General features: G+C 35.6%; 1 protein-coding gene across 5 annotated transcripts; it reads left to right on the forward strand.

Annotated features, from left to right (window-relative positions):
- The first annotated feature begins 12,698 nt into the window (after positions 1–12,698).
- On the forward strand, positions 12,699–17,981 carry LOC100783050 (clathrin light chain 1). 5 transcript variants are annotated; one of them, XM_041009177.1, is made up of 5 exons: positions 12,699–12,856; positions 12,966–13,126; positions 14,835–16,575; positions 16,665–16,818; positions 17,404–17,981. In XM_041009177.1, exons 3-5 carry the CDS (start codon positions 16,310–16,312, stop codon positions 17,764–17,766), a joined length of 783 nt encoding a protein of 260 aa, XP_040865111.1. In that variant the 5' UTR covers positions 12,699–12,856; positions 12,966–13,126; positions 14,835–16,309; the 3' UTR covers positions 17,767–17,981. The 5 variants fall into 5 exon arrangements, with proteins under 5 accessions (XP_040865111.1, XP_014630110.1, XP_003516355.1 ...); XM_014774624.3 differs by having other exon boundaries at positions 14,914–16,575; XM_003516307.5 differs by having other exon boundaries at positions 14,926–16,575.
- Positions 17,982–22,665: the final 4,684 nt, after the last annotated feature.

Raw genomic sequence — 22,665 nt, forward strand, 5'->3', positions numbered from 1 at the left:
CCCGTGCATGGGCAAAGCGCCATCACCTTTAGCATCGCCGTTGTTAATGCAACCTGCATGAAGGAAGAAACAGAAAGAATAAAAGGAAAAGATGAGAAGATTGAGGAAGAGAAAAATGGAGAAAGAGAAGATTGAGGCAGAGATAGAGTAACAGAGAAAATGCAGGAGAGAGAAGACAGTTTTGATTATCAAATGAAATTAAATTGGGATTTGAAATTTGCCAATCAAGAAGCGACATGTGGCGAGCACAACTTTGATTGCTAAGTGAAATTAAATGGGAAATTGAAATCCGCCAATCAAATAGTGACACATGGCAAAGTCAACAAAAAGCAGTGGAAAAAAAGCCCCTGTAAAACCCTGTTGTGCCCCTACCTAGCAGTTTGAAACGTGGCACATTTGTTGGTTTTTTGGTCATTTTGGACTTTGCGTAATTTGCTGGCGCGTGGTAGAGTTGTTGACATGTGGCAGCGATAGAGTGAATTTTTCCTCTCCCTTCATCTTTGTAGGAGGGTTCCAGAAACGTTGTGGTTGGCATTGTGTTGTGCGTGTTGCATTTTCTGTTCTTGATATGGCTCTCTTCTCATCTTCATTCTATTTTTTATGATTTTGGTTAGGGTTTGAGGATGGGTTAGGTAGCCATGGTTTATCTCGCCGTCGTTCTTGTAGGATATAGCTCAACCTCCACCGCCACATTTACCTCTTCTCCTTTCGGATTCACATTTCTCTTTCTCCACCACAACACACTCACCTTTAGGTATTTCCTTCTTCCTTTTTGCATTTCTCTTTCTCCAGTGCAACACACTTACCTTCAGGTATTTCCATCTGTTGGACCTTGTGGCCTCAATAATCTTAAGAGGGATAGGCTTAGAATGCAGAAGAAGCAACAACAATCAATTTAATAATGTTCTATAAACATGCAAGACAAAATTGATTGCAACAAAATAAATAAGATAAGGGAAGAGAGAATGCAAACACAGTTTTATACTGGTTCGGCCACAACCCGTGCCTACGTCCAGTACTCAAGCAACCCACTTGAGATTTCCACTATCTTTGTAAAATCCTTTACAAAGTCTGAACCACACAGGGACAACCCATCCCTTGTGTTCAGATGCTTTACAACAAGAGACTCACAGTCTCTTAACCAATCTCATTGAATAAGAAGAATAGAAGAAGAATTCTCTCTTCAAGAGAAGAATATTACAATGAAGATCATGTAAGAATCCTTATAGATTTTGCAAGTGTTTGGTCAATGATTTCTTTTGAGAGAGCATTTGACAATGAAGTTCTTTTGGAATCTCTCTCATTGTCTTTTGAGAGGATAAGACATTTTGGACCAAAAATACTCTCTGTCTAAAATTCGTGCCCAAGTCACCTATTTATAGGCCTTTGATGACCATTCACAAATCTAATGAAAAGATGTGACTGTTGGCAGATTTTCTGAAAACTTTCCACTGGTAATCGATTACAATGTTTGTGTAATCGATTACACAGTTATAATTTGAAGAATTATGACTTTTGAATTTGAATTTCCAAAGTTTCGTTGCTGGTAATCGATTACAGACATATGGTAATCGATTACATGTTGAAAATTCAAATTCAAAACCTTTTTCAACAGCTATTTCTCAACCCTGTCTTCTGGTAATCGATTACCAGAGCCTTGCATGTCTTGAAAACACTTTGTTTTAAGGCAAGGCTTGGTCTTTAGTGAATCTTAAAACAAGGCTTTGTTTGTTGAAGCAATCTTGAATTATTCTTGAAGCAAATGCTTATCATTTGAAGCAGCCTTGTTAGATTCTTCTTTGACATCATCAAAATCATGTATACATACATTCACATTCTCCCCCTTTTTGATGATGACAAACATGTGATTTCTTCTCGACACCATCAAAGCTTGCATGATTTACATTCTCCCCCTTTCTCAAGAAAATTCTTAATTCTTCTTGATATCATCAAAATCTTCATGATTTACATTCTCCCCCTTTTTGATGATGACAACCACCTGTAGGTTAGGAGCAACAACAAAGAAAAAATATCTATTTGCATATAGTTTACTCCCCCTTGGTTTTGCAATGATTGCTTATATGAGACAGTTGAAGATTTCATATTTTTCTTATGTAAACAAATTGTCTCATAAACAATAGATAATTTTTCTTACTATTTTATCTTTTATCTTTCTCTCCCCCTTTGTCAACATCAAAAACAAATCATGAATAGAGAGGAGTAAAATGTTACCACTTGTTGCAATGTATGAGAATCAAGTGATACCAAAAGGCATTAAAACAATCATTCAATATTATCAAGCAAAAAGAAGTACAATAACACATCAACCAAACACAATCAAATACAATCAATCATCAAATATTTCAAATCAAATTAATTAAATTAACAATCAACTAACTATACACAATAATTTCTATTATTAAAAAAAATTCAAAATTCAAAATTCAAAATTCAAAATTCAAATTTCAAATTTCAAATTTTAAATTTTAAATTTCAAATTCCAACTTCCAACTTCAACTTTTAGTAACTTCCCCTTCCAACTTCCAACCTCCATTTTCAACTTTCAACTTCCAATAACTTTCATTTCCAACTTCCAACTTCCAGTAACTTCCACTTCCAACTTCCAGTAACTTCCACTTCCAACTCCCAACTTCCATTTTTAACTTTCAACTTCCAATAACTACTTCCAACTTTCAACTTCCAAAAATTTTAATTTTCAATTTGCAAATTTAACTTTTCAAATTTCAAAATTTCCTTTTCTAAATTTGAAATAGTTTTCTTAAAACATGAAACTAATTTGAAAAGTTTAATAGATTCTTTAAAAACAATCAAAAACTCAATCAGGAACAAACATCAAAGACAATACAATCAAACACACAATAAAAAATACAATCAATCAATCATCAAACACAGTCAATCAAATTCAATCACAATCATCAAGGACAGTCTAAACTCAAGTAGAAAACAAGCATTAAAAGTAATCAATCAAAGACAAGTGACCTGTTGGTATCATTTGATATTACTTGTTGGGGTTGTTGATCAAGTGGCCTTTGTTTGTTGTCTCCATAAATCACATTTATTTTGGGGAGAAATATGAATAAACTTTGATGCATGCCATGTGTTTGGAGAAATTGCTATCAATGTATCGACTTTGTTCTTCTCCATTTTCATAGTCTTTCATCATGACACCCAAACTTATGATTTTCTTCTCTGAATCACTTGAATAATTTATGACATTATCTTCCCAAGTGATATATCCTTTCTTTTCTTTCTTCTCTTTGAAATTCATCTTGTCGGATTTTTTTTCATTCTTCTTTTAAACACAGGACAATTGAATCTCATGTGCCCAAGTTGATTGCACTTAGCATTTTGGGGCTAAAGAGGAATCTTCTTCTTTCTTCTTTCATCATTATCTTCTTTCTTCTCCAGTTTTTTTTTTTTATATAGTTTCATTTCTCTCTACCATTGTAGGAATAAAGGAATCAAATTCAATGGCTTCCCATATCTTTAGATCTATGGCTTCTATAAAGATTTGCATTCGGGTTTTCCAATAATGATAACCCTCATCATTGAACATAAGAGCCTATTGATAGAATTCCCTTCCGGAAATAAGGAATTTGCTGAGGCCATCTTTTTCTTGAAGCTTCTAAACTTTATACAAGAATGAAGCTCCGATACCACTTGTTTGGCTTCTTTAAAGATCTTCATTCAGGTTTTCCAATAATGATAACCCTCACCATTGAACATATGAGCCTATTGATAGAATTTTCCTCAGAAAATGGAAATTTGGATGAGGCCATATCTATTCTTGAAGTTTTTAAACTTTATACAAGAATCCTGCTCTGATACCACTTGTTGGACCTTGTGGCCTCAATAATCTTACGAGGGATAGGCTTAGAATACAGAAGAAGCAACAACAATCAATTTAACAATGTTCTTTAAACATGCAAGACACAATTGATTGCAACAAAATAAATAAGATAAGGGAAGAGAAAATGCAAACACAATTTTATACTGGTTCGGCCACTTCCCGTGCCTACATCCAGTACTCAAGCAACCCACTTGAGATTTCCACTATCTTTGTAAAATCCTTTACAAAGTCTGAACCACACAGGGACAACCCATCCCTTGTGTTCAGATGCTTTACAACAAGAGACTCACAGTCTCTTAACCAATCTCATTGAATAAGAAGAATGGAAGAAGAATTCTCTCTTCAAGAGAAGAATATTACAATGAAGATCATGTAAGAATCCTTATAGATTTTGCAAGTGTTTGGTCAAGGATTTCTTTTGAGAGAGCATTTGACAATGAAGTTCTTTTGGAATCTCTCTCATTGTCTTTTGAGAGGATAAGACATTTTGGACCAAAAATACTCTCTGTATAAAATTCGTGCCCAAGTCACCTATTTATAGGCCTTTGATGACCATTCACAAATCTAATGAAAAGATGTGACTGTTGGCAGATTTTCTAAAAACTTTTCACTGGTAATCGATTACAATGTTTTTGTAATCGATTACACAGTTATAATTTGAAGGGTTATGACTTTTGAATTTGAATTTCCAAAGTTTCGTTGCTGGTAATCGATTACAGACATATGGTAATCGATTACATGTTGAAAATTCAAATTCAAAACATTTTTCAACAGCTATTTCTCAACCCTGTCTTCTGGTAATCGATTACATCTCCTGGTAATCGATTACCAGAGCCTTGCATGTCTTGAAAGCACTTTGTTTTAAGGCAAGGCTTGGTCTTTAGTGAATCTTAAAACAAGGCTTTGTTTGTTGAAGCAATCTTGAATTATTCTTGAAGCAAATGCTTATCATTTGAAGCAGCCTTGTTAGATTCTTCTTTGACATCATCAAAATCATGTATACATACATTCACACCTTCTTCCTTTTTGTTTTTCTTTTTCTTTCACTGCTTTGTTTTTGGGTAAGTTCCCTTTGTTTACTAGTTTGCCTATGCAGTAATCCTCTATATTACTCTATTTTTTTTACTATACCTTTCTTTTAATTCATTCATCAAAAATCAATTGATGAACGACCCGTACGTATGCATGGGTTACTGACTAGTTTTACTTAAATATATATTTTATCTATGTAATTTAGTGTTTTTTTATCCTTGTAAAATATTTTTCTCGCTTTAATTCCTATAAATTAAGTTTATTTTGTTTTTTATTTTTGTTGTTAGTCTTTATTACAAAAATAATGATGTAATGGATGAGATCATCATGCCACTATCAATATGAGAATGTCACGTCGTTAGTAACTTATACGAACAAAAATCAAAATAAATATAATTTATAGGGACTAAAACAAGAAAAAATCACATTTTAAGTAGCAAAAAAAATATTTAAGTTTTTAGTTATGTATTAAAATAAAATAAATACTTTAAATTTAATTTCTTCACATTTCAATCTCTATACTCTCTCTACCTTCAAACTCTTTTTCTTATCCTTGTTTTTTCTTGCATCTTCCTTCATGTTCCATTCTCCATTGCCTTTCTCAGATCCATCATCGCCTTATGGCAATTGTGATAGCAATGATAGTGATAGTGAAGACAACAATAAGTTGTATTAATTTGACCAATGATCTTCAATTCAAATAATAAATATATATAGTTAAATTAAATACTTGGAGAGATAAATTATCATTAACAATAGCAGTTTTATACAAATGGAGTGGAAAATACTTATGATTTCTAAAAAAAATGCCAATAGAAATGTGTTAATGATACTATTTTTTTTATAAATTTTTCTATTTTGTATTCATTAACTAGTGCCTTTATAAGACATTTCATCATGATTCCTAAAAATTATAATTTCTAGAAATCATATTTTCTATGAATAGTTAAAAAATATTTGGTTAGTTATAAAATATTCCTAAAAATATTTGCATGTGTTTTTGGGAATTAAAGATTTTCATGTTTAGTTATAGTACAACTTTTGTAATATATAATTATTTTATAAGAATATCCTTTATTAAAATAACTTGGTTATGTATATTTTTTACTCAAATCTTATTACAAATATGACATTCAAATATTTTGTTTTGTATATAAGTAAGCCAATTGCTTTTGAAGACAATAAAAATTTAAGATAGATAGATGCAAAGATTTAAATATAAATTTTATTATTGTTTTAAATTTAATTTTTCAGAATAATTGAAAATGTTAATTCCAACTTTCAAAATTGTTGCTTCCATCTAACCTGAGTATGTCCTCAAACAAGACTTCACTACTAGAAAAATATTTTTTTAAGACGTTGATTTAACATCGGTCGATAAAAAACAATCTTAGAAAGAAACATGATGACATTTTGTAAATAAATATAACTATTCTAAGAGGGTTTTGCAAACCGCTTTAGAAACTATGAATCTAAGACGGTTTTGCAAAAATCGCCTTAGAATGATTGTCATTCTAAGACAATTTTTGCAAAACCGTCTTAGAAGGATACCATTCTAAGATGGTTTTACAAAACCGTCTTAGAAGATTTTTGACATTTTTAAAGGTCTTCCTTTACTCTCTCTTGCCTCTTTGTATTCTAACTCTCATTCTCTAGTTTTGTACTCGAGAAAAAACATGTGTTCCTTTCTTCCACCTCGCTTTTTTGAAAAATCCTATGATTTTTGTTTCTAAACCTCCTTCTTAGACTCAGAAAACACCCTCTAGTCTCTATCTCTAACCTTTTCCCTTTCCCTCCAACTAACCAAACCAAACTAAGCAATCCCTAACACCAACCATTTATGCATTTCGCGGCAGTGGTCAAATGAGCTTGTCGGATGGAGATCTGACCTCGTCGGCACTAGAGGAACCGAAGAAAGGTTGAATCAATGGAACGAGAGTGAATCGAAGAAAGAGAAAGAGGATAAGGTTAGAAGTAGGATTAGGGTTAGGGTTCCTCTTTACTTTACCCTCGTAATTCTATCCTCTTTCCAACAACAACAACAATAATGTTCAGCTCCATGAACCAGATCGTCTTCGCCGAAGAGACTAACGACCCCGTCTCCGACCACCGCATCCATTACAGTTCCCACACCATCGAAGACGATGGCATTGCTGTCAAAGATGTTTCCGCTGTTCCAGGCCTTGAAATCTCTATCAACGATTCTAGCCAGCTCATGCTCTCGTTTCACGGCCAAGTTTATGTTTTCAATGCTATTACACCTGATAAGGCTCTTTTTTCCCCTTCTCTTTTCACTTTTTCCCTTTTTAAATCACCGTCTCTTTTGAGAATGAACTAATTTGTGCTTCTTCTTGTTGTCACTATTACGACATCATTTCAGGTTCAAGCAATGTTGTTGCTTCTAGGAGGAAATGAACTAACTTTGGGTTCGCAATGTGTAGAGCTATCACCTCCTTCAAGTAGTGTTATTGCATCTCGTGAATTCTAGAGCAATTGAATGGTTTGTTCCTCCTTTCTAATTCTCTTCCCCTTCCTTTGCCTTGTGGCAGAGAACTTCTAAAACAGAAACCAAGTATAATTTTCTAGTTTTTTATATCTTTCTTTTGCACCTCTTTCAGCGAGATCGTTCCTGACACTGTCGTTTTCAATGATTTTGAAAAGTAATGTTGTTTTTGCTTCGTCCTATTGTGAAATTCGAATTAATTTTGATCTAATTGATTAGTTAATGATTTAAGGCACCTACGTTGCTGCAAGTTTCCTCCAACTGCTGCTACTGTCAATTCCTTGCTCCTCTTGGGAATATATGGCCCTCCAGACACCATTTTTAGGGTCAGATTTTCAATCTTTGATATACCTAACATCTGCACTTTGGTCTAAGTGCGAGTTAACGAGTTACATTTTTTATTTTATTTTTTACTTTTTATTTTTTCTATAGAATGTTGTGGAAATGGATTTAGCTGATTTAGAGTGTTATGGAGTTGAAAATCCTAACGCACGATTGTCTTGTTTTGTCAACAAGGTATTTATTTATTTATCTATCTTGCTCCTTTTTAAGTTTAATTTTTTATTTAAATATTTAATGATAACTTGTGAAGCTCATTTGAGTCTAACTATGGTTGTTTTGTGGATTTGATCTTGGAATTTTGTAGGCTTTTGCAGATGTTGGTAGTGACATGGCAAAGCTTGTCCTTGGTTGTGTTTCGATAGAAGTGGATGTGCGGCTTGCTTATGACACACATGCCATTATCAGGAAGGTATTTGATTATATGCTTCATTGACCACTGATAATGTTAATATTTCATTGCTTTGCATCTAGAAAGTGAGATTGTGATGTTGAATACATTTGTAGTTTCAATGTATTTTATCCTTGGAGAAATATATATAATAAAGCATGCCAAATAGAGCATCTATCTTGAGTAAAGTAACCAAGAAACATACTCATTGCAAAATTTATTTGTTTTTGTTGGCATCTTAATGAAATTTCACCAATTAATGCATGTTAAAAATAATAGGTACTATAAGTTGCTAATTCATTATGTCCACCAGGCTTTTGGTTGCTAATTCATTTATGTGTTGTTGCAAACTTACTCAAAAGTGGCTTTGTGTTAAATCAAAAGATGAATATCTTAAGGTTGTGTATTTTATAATACTTTAAGGGGAGTTATTAATTATTAAGTATTAAATGGAAAAAAATGAGTTAGAAAAACAATCTGCCTAGGTATGAAACCTAGAATTCCTTTGGGATTAAACATGAGTTAGAAAAAAACTCTACCTATGGATTCCTTTTGTGTGATTCACACATGTATCAATATATAAAAGGTCATAGTACCCAGGTCATTTAGGATAAATTATATTGACTTGGTCTATACTAAGTCCATTGAAGAATTTCTTGCCATTTACTCATAAACTTAAAGACTCTCATAGTCTAAAAATGAGCATTGGATTATCCAATTAAAAAATTGAGAATCATAACAGCTTAAAAGCTTAATAGGAATGCCAACCTTGATGAGTATAGGGGCAAAATCACCCAAACAATTCTATTGGAATTTGAATTGGTTGAATTGGAAAAACAAAAAACTTTTCTAAAAGATTAAAAAAATGCCTAGATTTATTCAAAGTTTCGTTTAAGGTAAAGTATTTTTTGTGTGGGGAAATTGGAACATAAAAACGTATTTTTTAAGGTAAAGTATTTTATTGAAAAATGCCTTTGCTCGTTTTTTTTTTCAATTAACGTATTGAAGGGGCATCGAATTATGTGGACTTTTTAAGGTAAAGTATTTTTTTTATATAATTATAGCAAAAGTACAAACTTTTGATTTACATAAATCTCTAGAAAAATGACTTTGTTTTACATAATTTTACAATCACTTTTTATAAACTTAAGCAAATGGGCCTTGAATCCCTAAGCATTACAGGTTTGAAATGGTTGTGTCACTATGGAGAAGTCGCACAGCTTCATCAGCATTGAACTTCTTCACCAATACTCTTCTCCGTTCCTCTTCCGATACATTCATTCTCAGCAATTAGAACATTTAAATTGAGTTTCATAGTATTTTTGTAGCTGAAGGAGAAAGATGGTAAAATTATTGGAAATAGTCTCAGTTGCTTTGGCGTTCCTATTTGTTATCAACAACAAACAGGTCTTTAAGTTTAATTTCACAGCTTCACTTAGATTATTCTTTGTACTTATATTTCAATAGTTTGATACATGCTCACTATCAAATTCAGCATACTTAATGTTGTTTTACTCTAAAGAGCTTGTTATCTCCATTCTAGTACTAAAAATATATAAATATTAACTATCTTCATGAAATGATAAATGAATATTCTAAAAAATATTCACTGTGGGCATAAAATGGTAACCTTGTATATGCCATAAGCCATAATTTTTCTATACATGTGCCATCTAAAATTGTTTGTCATAAAGTTCCTTTAAGGGACCTATTTTAGATTATGGCTATGGTAGCTTTAGAGCATATTTCTTCGACAGTCAGCTTTGGACTATGTGCATTGCAAACTATGAGCCTTCTGGCAGTCAAGTTCAACTCACTCTGGAGAGGGGCTTCCTGCTATGATTGCTTCTTTCACTTCAAAGCAATTGCCATATCCATCTCTTTCCTTTGATATGTTACATTGATTGGGACCAGAAAGGTATCTTTCAATAAGTGGGTGATGAATGTGGTCCCAATAAGTGGACTCAATTATCTTCCCTTGATCCAAGACAGAGGATTTGTTGGCGTTTTGCATGATTGGTATGCTAATCTATTTTCTCTTGTTCTTATTTTAAGTGTCATGCTTCTCTGCTTCAATAAATTTGTTATACTTAGCTTAATATGGATTCTCATACATATGCTAAATTCTTTTTTTCTTCCATTCTTTTATCTCAATCCCTTCTAAACACTTAGAGTTATTGGTATTTCTTTTCTTTTTCCAAAATCTAAAGATTAATTTCATTATCCAGGTATAACTATTTTGCAGTTGAGGACTGAGGTTTATACTTGTTGTAACATTTACACTTTGTGAACCTTCTCAATTTACACTTTACAACATAATTTACAAATTTATTGAACTCGTTGACCATACGAAAGGTTACAGTTGTTTTGTTAAATAACTCCAAAATTATGGAGTTATACTTATATGAAATCATCTTATGATTTGCTCAAGAATGAGTAGCTGCTTACCTAAGTTGACTAAAAAAAATCAAAACGTGGCGATTTACCATTTACTTTTCCAATTACACCTAGCTAAGTTGCTTTATCTGTTTCTAGTTTAAATTTTTCATATAAATGAGTGTTCAAGATTCAAAAATTAGCTTGACAATTCACAATTTGAATCTTTAATTGATAACCTTGTTGTAATCTATTGACTTTTAAGCATAATTTAGTGTAGTTATAGTCTAATTATGATTAGCTCACCCAAATAATTGTTGTTTTCTATATTCATTTTTTTCTTTTCTGTGTAGAAGGACTTGACTGATTCAATTGTCTTAAGGAACATTGGTGTAGGTATAGGTCATTCTCTTCTTGCCTACAAAAGCACACTTCAAGGAATAGGGAAGCTTCAGGTATTCAGTGCAACATGGGATTGGAAGCTTCAGGTATTCAGTGCATGATTATCTTTTTTTTTTTATATTGGAAATATAACATTATTGGATGATATATTTTGGTTATTGCAACTGTTTCTTTGACTGTAGTATACTGTTCCTTTGAGCAAGATGCATGTACAAAGTTCCTATCACTATCATTGTCTATTTGCATGACTATAGAGCAAGTTTATCAAGTTTTCTATTAAATCTAGAGAAAAGGCAGTAGGTTTTTGTATTTTTGTTGAGCTTTCTTATCATATTTTAATTTACAATTCAAGTTAATGAAGCTCGCTTGGGTAAAGACTTGATTCAAAGATGGGAGGTGCTTGCTAAACTAATTAGCTTGCTGAATCAAGAAATGTATATAAAATTTTTAATGTTTTTTAAAAAATACATTCTAAGACGGTTCTCTGAAAAATCGTCTTAGAATTCTAAGACGTTTTTGGCAGAAAACATCTTAGAATCCTCAAAATAGTTTTTTCTAAGAAAATACATTCTAAGACGGTTCTTTTAAAAAAGGTCTTAGAAAGTCTATCATTCTAAGACGGTTTTTAACTAAGAGCCGTCTTAAAAAAAGTATCATTCTAAGACGGTTTTGAGCTCAAAACCGTCTTAGATGAGTACTTTTTTCTAAGATGATTTTTTATGTAACCGTCGTAGAAAGTCTTCACTTTCTATGATATTGCCTACGACAATGGTTAATAACCGTCGTAGGAAATTTGTTTTAACCGACGTAAAATACCCTTTTCTAGTAGTACTTGATGTCCAAATAAATTTTGTAATTGATTGAATAAAAGAGACAATGAAAATAATTAAGTGCTTTATTCATAGAGCTAATTTCTAACAAACTGACAGTACTCTTAGCACGCCCTGGCAAGGTAATAAGTGATATCACCACAATCACCTAAATTACAAACATTAATAATATTATCATTCAATTCCAAGAACATAATTATTAGTTTGGTCGATAATTTGTTACATGGTGTTAGAATATCTACTAGAGCTCCTCTAACTACTCACCTTTTTCTCACAAATGAAACTATTATTTTTGGCCAAGCTAACAGGGAAGAGGCAACCCATATCTTCCAAGTGATAAGTGCTTATGAGTATAGGTGACGGGTTAGAGGATCAATCTCAACAATACCAAGATCTCTCTTTTTGTCGAAACATCCAACTATCTAGTCCAATGAGATTGAGAGATTTTTGAATATTAAGACAATAAGAGATCATGGGAAGTATTTGGGATTACCTGCCCTCAATGGAAGATCTAAGGTCGAGGTGTTTGCTTTTATTAGAGAGAAGATCTAGAAGAAATTGAATGGTTGGAAGGAGAAATTTATTTTACTATCAGGGAGGGAAACACTCATAAAATCCATCATACAAGCTATCCCGACTTACATTATGAGTTGTTTTAAGATCCGTCAATCCCTATGTGCTTAAATTGAGAGTGTGTCAGCTAAGTTCTTTTGGGGAGAAGATTCAGAGTCAAGGAAGATGCACTGGTCACTATAAAAATGATATTCAACGACATTGATTCAAAGACAATTTTATCAAAACCATTATTATCTTAAATGTGGTGACATTTTTGTAAATAATTAATATTATTTTATGACTGTTTCTCGAAATTTTCGTTTAAACCACAAAACAACATCAGTTTCACGAAAAACCATCCTTGAAAACAAGCGTTCAACGACGGTTTTACAAAATTGTATTTAAATGGAAAGTTTTCCTTTTTCATTCTTATGCCCTTTCATTGCTTTTCTCAGCCTCTCATGCATCTCTCTCTTACACTAACCCTTTCCTCTCTCTCACGCCTTGTCTCCTTCCATTCGTTGTCGTCGTCGTTGTGTTTGTCACTCTTTGCAAAGGTAAGAAATCCCTTGAAGCCCCTTAGTTTTCTGTTTTTGTTCGTGTTTCTCTCATACTCGAAGGTTCTTTCACTCAAGTGTTTCTATTCGTGTTTCTATTTTTGCGAAGGTTTAGGTTTCTGGAACTTTTGCATCTTCTCTCGCTCAAGCTTTCACTACGCCCTTTCTCTCGTGAACCTTAGTGAATCAATGTTGTGCCACACGACCTCACTTCACTGTTGTTTTGCCGTTGCTATGCCGCCTCACTTTGTCTCTTAGCTCTCTGTCGAGGTAAGAACCCCTCTCTCGCGCTATGGTTTTCTAGGGTTCATAAATTTCTATGTTCAGCATTGGAACTTCCATTGCTTTCATTGCCACTGCTTGGTTCGGTCTATGCTAGGCTCTTAATTTGTGATCTCAAAATATCAATGACAAATTAATTAACCAATCTGACCCACAAACAATGATTAATTGATTAATTAATTTATAGTTACTTTTGTGGAGGTTGAATCCACGGTCCAAGCAATGCCCCTTTGATTGCATCATGTGTGGCTTAGGCAACAATGATTAATTAATTTATTTTCTTAATTACTTAAGTGTTTTTTATCTATGAACTTAGGATTCATAGTTCTAAACCAATATGAGGAGACAATGACCTATCCATGGATAAGACAAATTAAGATTGTAGACTTGTAGAAAAGTTGAAGCATAAAAACCAAACACACAAACGAAAATGAGTTTTAGAATATTTGCAGATCTTTGTGCACGTGTCCTTGAATTAGTAACCTAGTTAGGCTCACCAACCTATCTTTAATTTCAAAAATCCAAAATAAAGTTGTTGACACTTTTTCTATCTAAAAAAAAGACACTTAGACTGACATGATAGTAGTTTTACAAGTTGCATATATGTAAAATAAGCTCATTGGAATCCTTTTAATGTTAGATCAAAAGCAGGACAAAAAAAATAAAATAATGGACAAGGGTATGAAAGTGTAATGGAAGTGAGATGGGATTTTTTATTTTATTTTTTTCGTCTCCTAATCAGCAATCCCACTTGTTGATGCTTGGTTATGTAAGGAACAATGCGTGTGTCATCTATTCTGTTGCACCCCCTTCAAGCTTAGGATTTCCCACTATCATCTTTTCTCCTTTTTTCCTCTTTTCTCCTTGCAAATGCTTTCATAAGGTGAACTACTTTCATAAGGAGATTTCCAATCTAGACAGCAATGAAATCATATGAATCCTCTTTTAATTTTTGCTCAATTTGTGTTTGGACTTTGGAGGACTTTCATTATTATTATTATTATTTCCATTAGGGGGAGCATGTTTTGAGTATGATTTTCTGTATGTGAAATATCTTCTTGCTTAGTTGGACGAAAATGAAAAACCATAAACTTAACTACATAGTGCCACTGTTAGTGTAGCTAAGTTGGCGTAAATTCCATGAATATTTTATGCGATTACATAATTTTTTTTCCTATATGAATGTTATAACATAGTTGTCGCATAGTAGTCATTTGTAATATACACCTAACAAATTTAGGCTCAATTATTTTTGCTAGATTTTTCTGCTCTTGTAACTAAACTTCACATGTTGAAATAGACGTTACAACTATATTAGCCGTCCAATTTAGGGTGAAATAAGAAATATCTTTGCTAGGGTAAAAAAAATTAAGCTCCTGATTTCTAAGGATTACCGTTTGTTAATATTTAATGAAAGAAGAGAAAGTAGTGAGCATCAATACCTCTGCACGATTCATTCATCTTTATTTCTTGTCACAACAAAGGCTAGAAGGTTATTAGTAAAATAAGAAATTGTCAAAAGAAAAAAACTTTAATTACATTTTATGGAAGAATCCGTTTTACTTAGTTTGCCTTGCCACAGAAACATTTGCGATGTATGAAAGTAATTCACCTTGAGAAAGTAGTTCAATGCTTAGGACGCCACAGAAACAATTTAATATTCATTGATCATGCTGAATTTTCCTTTCTTGGCCAGTGAATGTAGACCTATACTTTGCATGGTGACTGATGTAGGTCCTTCAATCATGCTCAAGGTCTTAACTTCAATGATCTAGTTGCACTTTCAGGTAAAAAATGTTCACCAAGAATTCCTCTGCTTGCTTTGACTTGTTAGTTGCACTCTCCGGTTATCTTGGGATCACCTCTCAAAATCCAAAGATCATGAAGGACTCAAATTCAGCATATGATTTTAGCGAAATTAATGGGTTTTCCACCAAACCGAGTATCCTTTGTATGTTACTCTAGATAGAGCCCAATCCTTCCTAATGGATTTGAGCAAGAAACCAAATTTAAGTGTGGAGAAGAGCTCAATCTGGAAGTGCTCGACCCAAGGGGTCATAAAAGCAAATTGTGATGAGGGAATTGGTTTGGATGTTATCTTTTGAGACCACTCTGGCGAGGTCCTGGTTGCTGCTTCACGTCTTCTTCCTGCTTGTTATGAGGTTCATATTGTCGAGGCTTTGGCTCTCAGGTAGGCAGCGGAGCTTGCTATTCACCTATCCTTTTCAACTGTCCTCCTTCATGAGTTAGATTGCCAATGCCTTGTGCAAGCTTGGAGAAATACAAGTTCTGGTCATATGAGCTATTTTGCTAGTTTAGTGTTAGGAGTGTAAAGGCTTTGTGGGATCCTCTCACCCGCAGACCCTTTCTTTTGTTCAAAGGGATGTGAACAAAGTAGCTAATAGTTTGGCTTCTTTAGCTTCCCTTTTTGAGGATAGAGTTTGGATTGAGGAAGTTTCCCCTCAAATTCTTTCCCTTGTAAATGATGACTTAGGACCTCTAGCCATTTTCAGTTAATTAATATCGTTTACTTCAAGAAGAAAATGAATTGACAATATCCATCCTTTGATGATTGAAGGAGATACAAGAAGGAAAAATTATTATTATAAGTAGATTTTATATTATTTTCCTTTTCTTTATTGAAGTGAAAGAAAAGAAAAGGAGAGTATTTATGCACACCCACAATTTTTTTTCATCTTCTTTTATTTTTGTTTTCTTTAGTACCAAATAATCCACAAAATCATCTTACTCTTCATTCATTTTTTTTCCTATTGGTTTCCCTAACTTTTTTTTCTTCTAGTTTTCTTTCTCATTAAACAACCTACAAAATTATCCAGATTTTCAATCTCTTTTTTCTTTTCTTTTGATTTCTTTCAATTCCAAAATCAAACATACCATCAAGGTATTTTTCAGGTTGTGTGAGTGGGGGGATAGTGAAGCAGAAGGTGTCCTACAATGGTTATTATTAGATAATTTTACTCCACACACTAACCCAGTCAACAAACACAAGTCAAAACAGCGTCGCATCCAAATACACTCGACCGCATCTCCGAACCCCCCCTTAAAATACGCGATTCGAATTCCCCACGCCACCTCTCCTCGCCGGAACATCGTTGGAGAATAAATACGCCATGTCATCATCCTTCAGAATGTCTGGCCAGCCTTTCTAAGATGGCGGCGCTTTGGCCGGCTACTCCCTCTCCAACTTCGACGCGGTCAAGGACTCCACCGGTGACTCCTCCCCGATTATCGGTGGCGCGCCGTACAATGCCGGTGGAGACTTCGTCTCCGCCTCCGATCTACTCCGTCGCCGCGTTCTCGCCGGAGCAGAATGGGAAGGGTGTGGATGGTGGTTTCGGTGCCTCAGATGGCCCGATCTTGCCGCCTCCGACGAATATGGTTGCGAAGGAAGGGTTTGCTTTGAGAGAATGGAGAATGTAAGAGCGTGTTGATTACTATTCACTCATTTGCTTTTGAATTTGTCATTATGATAATGATGATGGTGGTGATGATGATGATGATGCAGGCAAAACGCGATTCAATTGGAGGAAAAGGAGAAGAAGGAGAAGGAGATGCGGTCGCAGATCATAGAGGAAGCTGAAGAGTACAAAATTGAGTTCTACAGAAAGCGTGAGGTTAATGCTGAGAAAAACAAGGCTTCTAACAGGGAAAGAGAGAAGGTAAATTTTTTTGTTGCATATTTTCTCTGTGTTGCTTTTTATTTTTTTTCCTTGGGAAATTTGATTAGGTTGAAATTCACTTCTTTGATTGAGTCCTCTGAGAATTTCAATGGCATTCTGTGTGATAATTGAAAAGGAAATCCTAGTTTTGCCTCTATCAATATTAGTAAATGTACACTATACACAAGAGGTGAAGAAATTTTAGGCTTGCTTTAAGGGAAAAGGACCACAAATTGTTCAAGTGTGAGAGAAATAAGTGAAGATAAACCATATTAATGTGAACATGTGTGTGAGTTTTCTCAGATTAAAGAATTAGTATCTTGCTATTTATTCATATTCTCAGATTTTCAGCTGTATCAATTGTCTATTGTATTATCTACTACGCTGGTGATGTGTGTGTGTTTTCTTTTCTTTTCTTCCCCCCTAATAAATGGAACATTTATCTTCAACTTCTTTCCCTCTTTATTCAAATATTTCAGGTGGTAATTTGATCAACTGGCTCCACTATATATACCTGAAACCAATATTACGATTATGTAAAACAACAAATATATTTGAATTTTCATTTTGTGAACTGTATGGCAGCTATTTTTGGCAAGCCGGGAGAAGTTCCATGCTGAAGCTGACAAAAATTACTGGAAGACAATCGGTGAACTCATTCCGCACGAAGTGCCTGCGATAGAGAAGAGAGGGAAAAAGGACAAAGTGAAGAAGCCTTCTATTGCTGTAATCCAGGGCCCAAAACCAGGGAAGCCAACTGATCTTTCAAGAATGCGCCATATATTATTGAAGCTCAAACATAATCTCCCTTCACATATGAAGCCCAAGCCTCCACCATCAGAAACCAAAAAGGATGCCAAAACTGGACCTCTTGATGGAGCTAGCACAAGTTCTAATCCTCCCAAGGTTGTGCTTGTGGCAATTCCTGAGGCTGTTGCTGCAGCTTGAGGTTGATGCTATTTGATAAATCTGCATGTGGAAATCAGTATGTCAACTTGTAATGGGTTAATTTTTTTATTTTTTATCGATAAATATTAATTTGTTAGTTTTGTTAGAAATGTCAGCGGGGAGATTAGAACCCACGACCTTTTCCCCCACCCTTCTCCAACTACTAGGTCGATCATATATCTCCATAATGGGTTAAAAAGTCTGTGTCTTAGTGTAATTACATTGTCGCAACCTACCCTTCGGCGGGAGGGCGACGCGTGACTCGCGGGATGCGTGTTCCACGAAAGGAATACGCGCGGAGTCGCCACCAACGTTTATTCGAGGAAAACGTCGGAAAAACCGGAAAAGACGCGATCTACGAACTTTTAAGTTGAAAGGTTCGGGAGTTGTATTTACGCACGGGGAAGGTATTAGCACCCCACACGTCCGTCCCAAGGGACGGCAGCCTTTAATCGAATGTGCAAACATGACTTTGATTTTTATGTTCCCTTTTATGTCTCTATGTCCTTTATACCCTTTTTATATTTTTTCTTTTTGTGGTCGACAAGGGTGTTTCCCTTTGCTCCTACGTATTCCTCAATTTGGGATGAGAAAATCAGACCTACGTAGTTCTTTTTTATCAAGTGTTTCTTTTTTACTTTAAGAGGTGATCATTTTAAGGCGTTGGACCTTAAAAATGATCCATTTTACTTAGTGAGAAATTGAAATGACGAACTTCAAAAGCCTATTTTTGTGGACGAACTTGACTAGGCGAGTTGATTTTAGCCTTAGTTTCACTTTAGTTATTAATCAATTCGATTAAGAATGAGAAATCCCAAAGAGAAAACGTCCGATTGATTTTCCGCTTTATTTTACTAAAAGATGTTTTTTTTTTATTATTTATATTACTTTTTTACCTCTTTTTGATTTCCAACGTGGTTACGGCACGACCGAACGGTCGGAACTTATTTTAACCGAAGTTAATGGATAATACAATTCAAACGTTCGGTGGAAATTTATTTTATTTTTAAGTTAAGCGAGAAATGACTTAAGTAAAATGGCTTAAGCACGTCAACAGGGGGTATAAAAAGTAAACAAAACGAGAATAAAAATGCACGAAACACAATGTGGACCACTACGGGTGCATAGAATGAATCGAAAAGCTTGGTTCGAGGTACTTACCCGTTGAAGATCGAAGAACGATGAAGAACGAATGAAGAACGTCGAAGAACGGTTGAAAGCTTTGCGAGATTCCTCACGGAAAACGTTACGGAAACGTTTCGGAAGCGCCTCGGCTTAGATTTTCTTCACGGAAACAATTTTTCCAAGCAAATTCGAAAGAGAGAGAAGTGCCTAAGGGGCTGAACCCCTTTCTTCTTCACTTCCTCCCCTATTTATAGCAAAATAGGGGAGGTGGTTGCCGCCCAGCTCGCTCAGGCGAGCTCAGCTCGCCCAGGCGAGCAGGGTTGCTTCCTCCAGAAGCAACCGCCTTCTGGAGGAATATTCCAGAGGGCCCAAGTGGGCCTGGGTGCTATTTGCACCCCCATTTTTACTAAGTACACCCCCCTCTGCTGTTTTTTGGTGATTCCTTTTTCGTAAAGTTACGGAAACTTACGAATTTCGTAACGATACTTGTTTTCTTTCCGTAATGTTACGGAACCTTGCGGATTACATAATCATCCCCTTTTTGACTTACGGAATGTTACGGAACCTCACTTAATTATGCAACGATGCTTCCATTTGATTTCCGGTGTGTCACGGAAACTTACGGATTGTGCATCAATATTTTTTTGGTTTTTCGGCATGTCCTGGAATTTCATAAATTGCCTAATGATGGGTGCCAAGCACCTCACGAGGACCAAAGAATGGTCGCACGTCATCGAGCAAAGGTCCCCGGACGAAATTAGGGTATGACAGTTGCCCCTCTTTACTTGTCTTTTATTGGAAATAAAAGGAAAGTAAAGATAAGACACTAATTTCGTTTCTCTCGATTTGACGAGAGTCGCGGGTGACCATAAAATCTCCACATGCAAATGACTTGTTGTTCCCAGAATATCACAAATTGCCTAATGATGGGTGCCAAGCACCTCACAAGGACCAAAGAATGGTCGCATGTCATCAAGCAAAGGTCCCCGGACGAAAATCAGTGTATGACACTAATTTCGCTCCTCTCGGTCGACGAGAGTCGCGGGTGACCATGACTTGTCGCTCCTAGAATTTCACAAATTGCCTAATGATGGATGCCAAGCACCTCACAAGGACCAAAGAATGGTCGCATGTCATCAAGCAAAGGTCCCCGGACGAAAATCAGTGTATGACACTAATTTCGCTCCTCTCGGTTGACGAGAGTCGCGGGTGACCATGAAATTTCCGCATGTAAATGACTTGTTGTTCCCGGAGGAACAAAAGGTGCAGAAGACTGTGTCAGCCTCTGCATGCTATCAAGCGTTCTGTCTTACAGATAGCAAAAGAATGTTTATACGGATAACCACTCGGGTATTTCCGCGTATCATCGGGCCCGCCGCCTCTGGATGATACAAGGGTGCAGAATGACCAAACTTGGTCTCTGCTTGTCATCGGGCCCGCCGCCTCTGGATGACAAAAGGGTGCGAATAACCATAAGGTATCTCCGCGTATCATCGGGCCCGCCGCCTCTGGATGATACAAGGGTGCACGTCACATGACCTCAGGGTCAGTATGACAAAGATTATGGGGCGGCCGACAAAAGCAAGGCTTTTGCTCCTACGTATCCTCCAATGAGGAACTCAGACCTACGTAGTTCTGGATAACTTGTGAGACTTGAAAAGTCTCCATCGGAAAATGCTGACATCTCCGGAAAGGGCGCAGATGACCATATTGGTCTCTGCTCGTCAATCACACTTGGGATCACTGAATGACGAGGTGCGGATAACCGTAAGGTGTCTCCGCGGGCTACCAGCTCTTGAGTCATGGCAACAAAAGGCGGTGTGGTCGACAAAAGCGAGGCTCTTGCTCCTACGTATCCTCCAATGAGGAACTCAGACCTACGTAGTTCTGGATAACTTGTGAGATTGGAAAAAGTCTCGGTGTTTTCTCCACTAAAATGCAAACATGCTTTAGCAAAGAGTCAAATATTCCAACTGATTTAGAGCAGCATATGCTTTTTTGAGTGAAAAACAATGCGTCTACCGGGGAAGGAGAGTCTGCTGATGAAATCTCCCATAACCATAAATGAGATTTTGGATGTTAGCATTTCGTTTCTAAATGACCATTTAGAGGAAACACTGGGTTCGACAAAAATAGAAGAAATCCACTCAAAGTGTATCAATCTCGCACAGGTAAGTGTTTCATCCTAATTCCGAACCATAGATATGTCATGAATTGACTTTGCAAATTATTTCCTATCAAATCAAAAATTACATGCGTGATCATGGATCAATAGGACTTCCCTTGGGAATGGGTTCTTTTGGTGGTTTTTTCGGTTTTTGTGTGTTTTTGGCTTTTGATTTTCCTGGCTTTTCTTTTTCTGTTTCTGTTTTTTTTTTTTAGTGCGGGGCGAAAAAAAGGTCGCTAGCGCACGGGATTTTGGTTGGTAATCAAAGGGAGAAGACCATTTTAGGTCGTGGTTTCCTTTCCTTCTTTTTTTGTTCATTTGGCGACAATTCTGTATTGTTCAGATATTGTCCGGTCTAAAGACCTCTCTGCACATTTCTTCTGGTTTCTTTGACCAGGAGCTTTCTTCTTTTCTTTCTTTACTTTCTCCCATTCTTTGGTTGGGAATTTTCTTTCTTTTCTTTTTTTCTTTCTCCCTCTCTTTGATTGGGAATTTCCTTGCTTCCTTTTTTCCTTTGATTGGAAACTTTCCTTCTCTTTTCTTTGATTGGAAATTTCCCTTCTCTTCTTTTTTGCTTCCGAGGGTAAGGATTGACATTCTCACCCTGGGTCAAGGTTTATGGTGAGTCAGGATTTTGGCTCAAGACTTGTAGAATGGATAGGCATGGTACATGTCAGGGTTTGGTTTGGTTCAAGGGTAAAAGGGATGCCCCACATTATTTCCATGACACAAATGCAAAAATGATGATTTGGAAACTTCATGCAAAACTGGTCATGCATGCACCTATGTGGACGCTCAAGTGTCAAATTTTTATGGTCATGTGATGCTAAGGCTCAGGATTCATTTCCTCTATTTTAAATCAACCCAATGTTTCCAAAATATGTTCTTTTATCAATTTGTGCATTCATCCGGGTCCATTTCGGGCGTCCGGGGAAATTTCACAGCATTCACCCTTCAGGTGTAGACACATTTTCCAAAAATTGGTTATGATCAATGAATTTTTTCAAAGAAAAGTTGGAAGTCATCTATTTTCAAAAGCATGTTGGTTTTTCAGCTTGACAACTTATTTTTTCTTTTTTCTCCTTCTTTTTTTTTTTATCATTATCATTTGTTTATTTCTTTTTCTTGTTTGTTTTTTTGTTTACATACATGCATATCTAAGGTATCTTTCTACCTAAACATACATATATATATTCTGTGAAGTGTTTTTTGTTTACATACATGCATATCTAAGGTATTTTCACTACCTAAACATACATATATATATTTTGTGAAGTATGACTACCTTTCGAGCTTGCGCTTGTTTTATTTAAATCCCCAGGATCATGAGCAACTAGGTGCGTCCTACTATAAAAAGTGATCAAATAACAAGCATAGATTCAAAAGGTACTAGGTTGCCTCCTAGTAGCGCTTTTTTAACGTCTTTAGCTGGACGCATGATGGCTTGTAGGTCATGGACCTAGTACTTTTCTTACCTTTGGCTTTGGACTTGGTCACCTGCTGGTCGGCCATGTGTCGTAGGCAACGCTCTAACCTTTTTGCGGATGAGCTGAGGTGAACTCTAGAGGTGGTGGCGGTGTGTCTATTGCCCGCTACCGGCCATCCCA

This window comes from Glycine max, chromosome 1 (assembly GCF_000004515.6).
Source record: "Glycine max cultivar Williams 82 chromosome 1, Glycine_max_v4.0, whole genome shotgun sequence".
In the NCBI taxonomy this organism is placed as follows: domain Eukaryota; kingdom Viridiplantae; phylum Streptophyta; class Magnoliopsida; order Fabales; family Fabaceae; genus Glycine; species Glycine max.

Coding starts and splice junctions, on each gene's coding strand:
- LOC100783050 (XM_041009177.1), top strand. CDS start 16,310: ATGGCGGCGCTTTGGCCGGCTACTCCCTCTCCAACTTCGACGCGGTCA. Junction 16,576..16,664: donor GCTTTGAGAGAATGGAGAAT/GTAAGAGCGTGT, acceptor ATGATGATGCAG/GCAAAACGCGATTCAATTGG. Junction 16,819..17,403: donor CTAACAGGGAAAGAGAGAAG/GTAAATTTTTTT, acceptor ACTGTATGGCAG/CTATTTTTGGCAAGCCGGGA.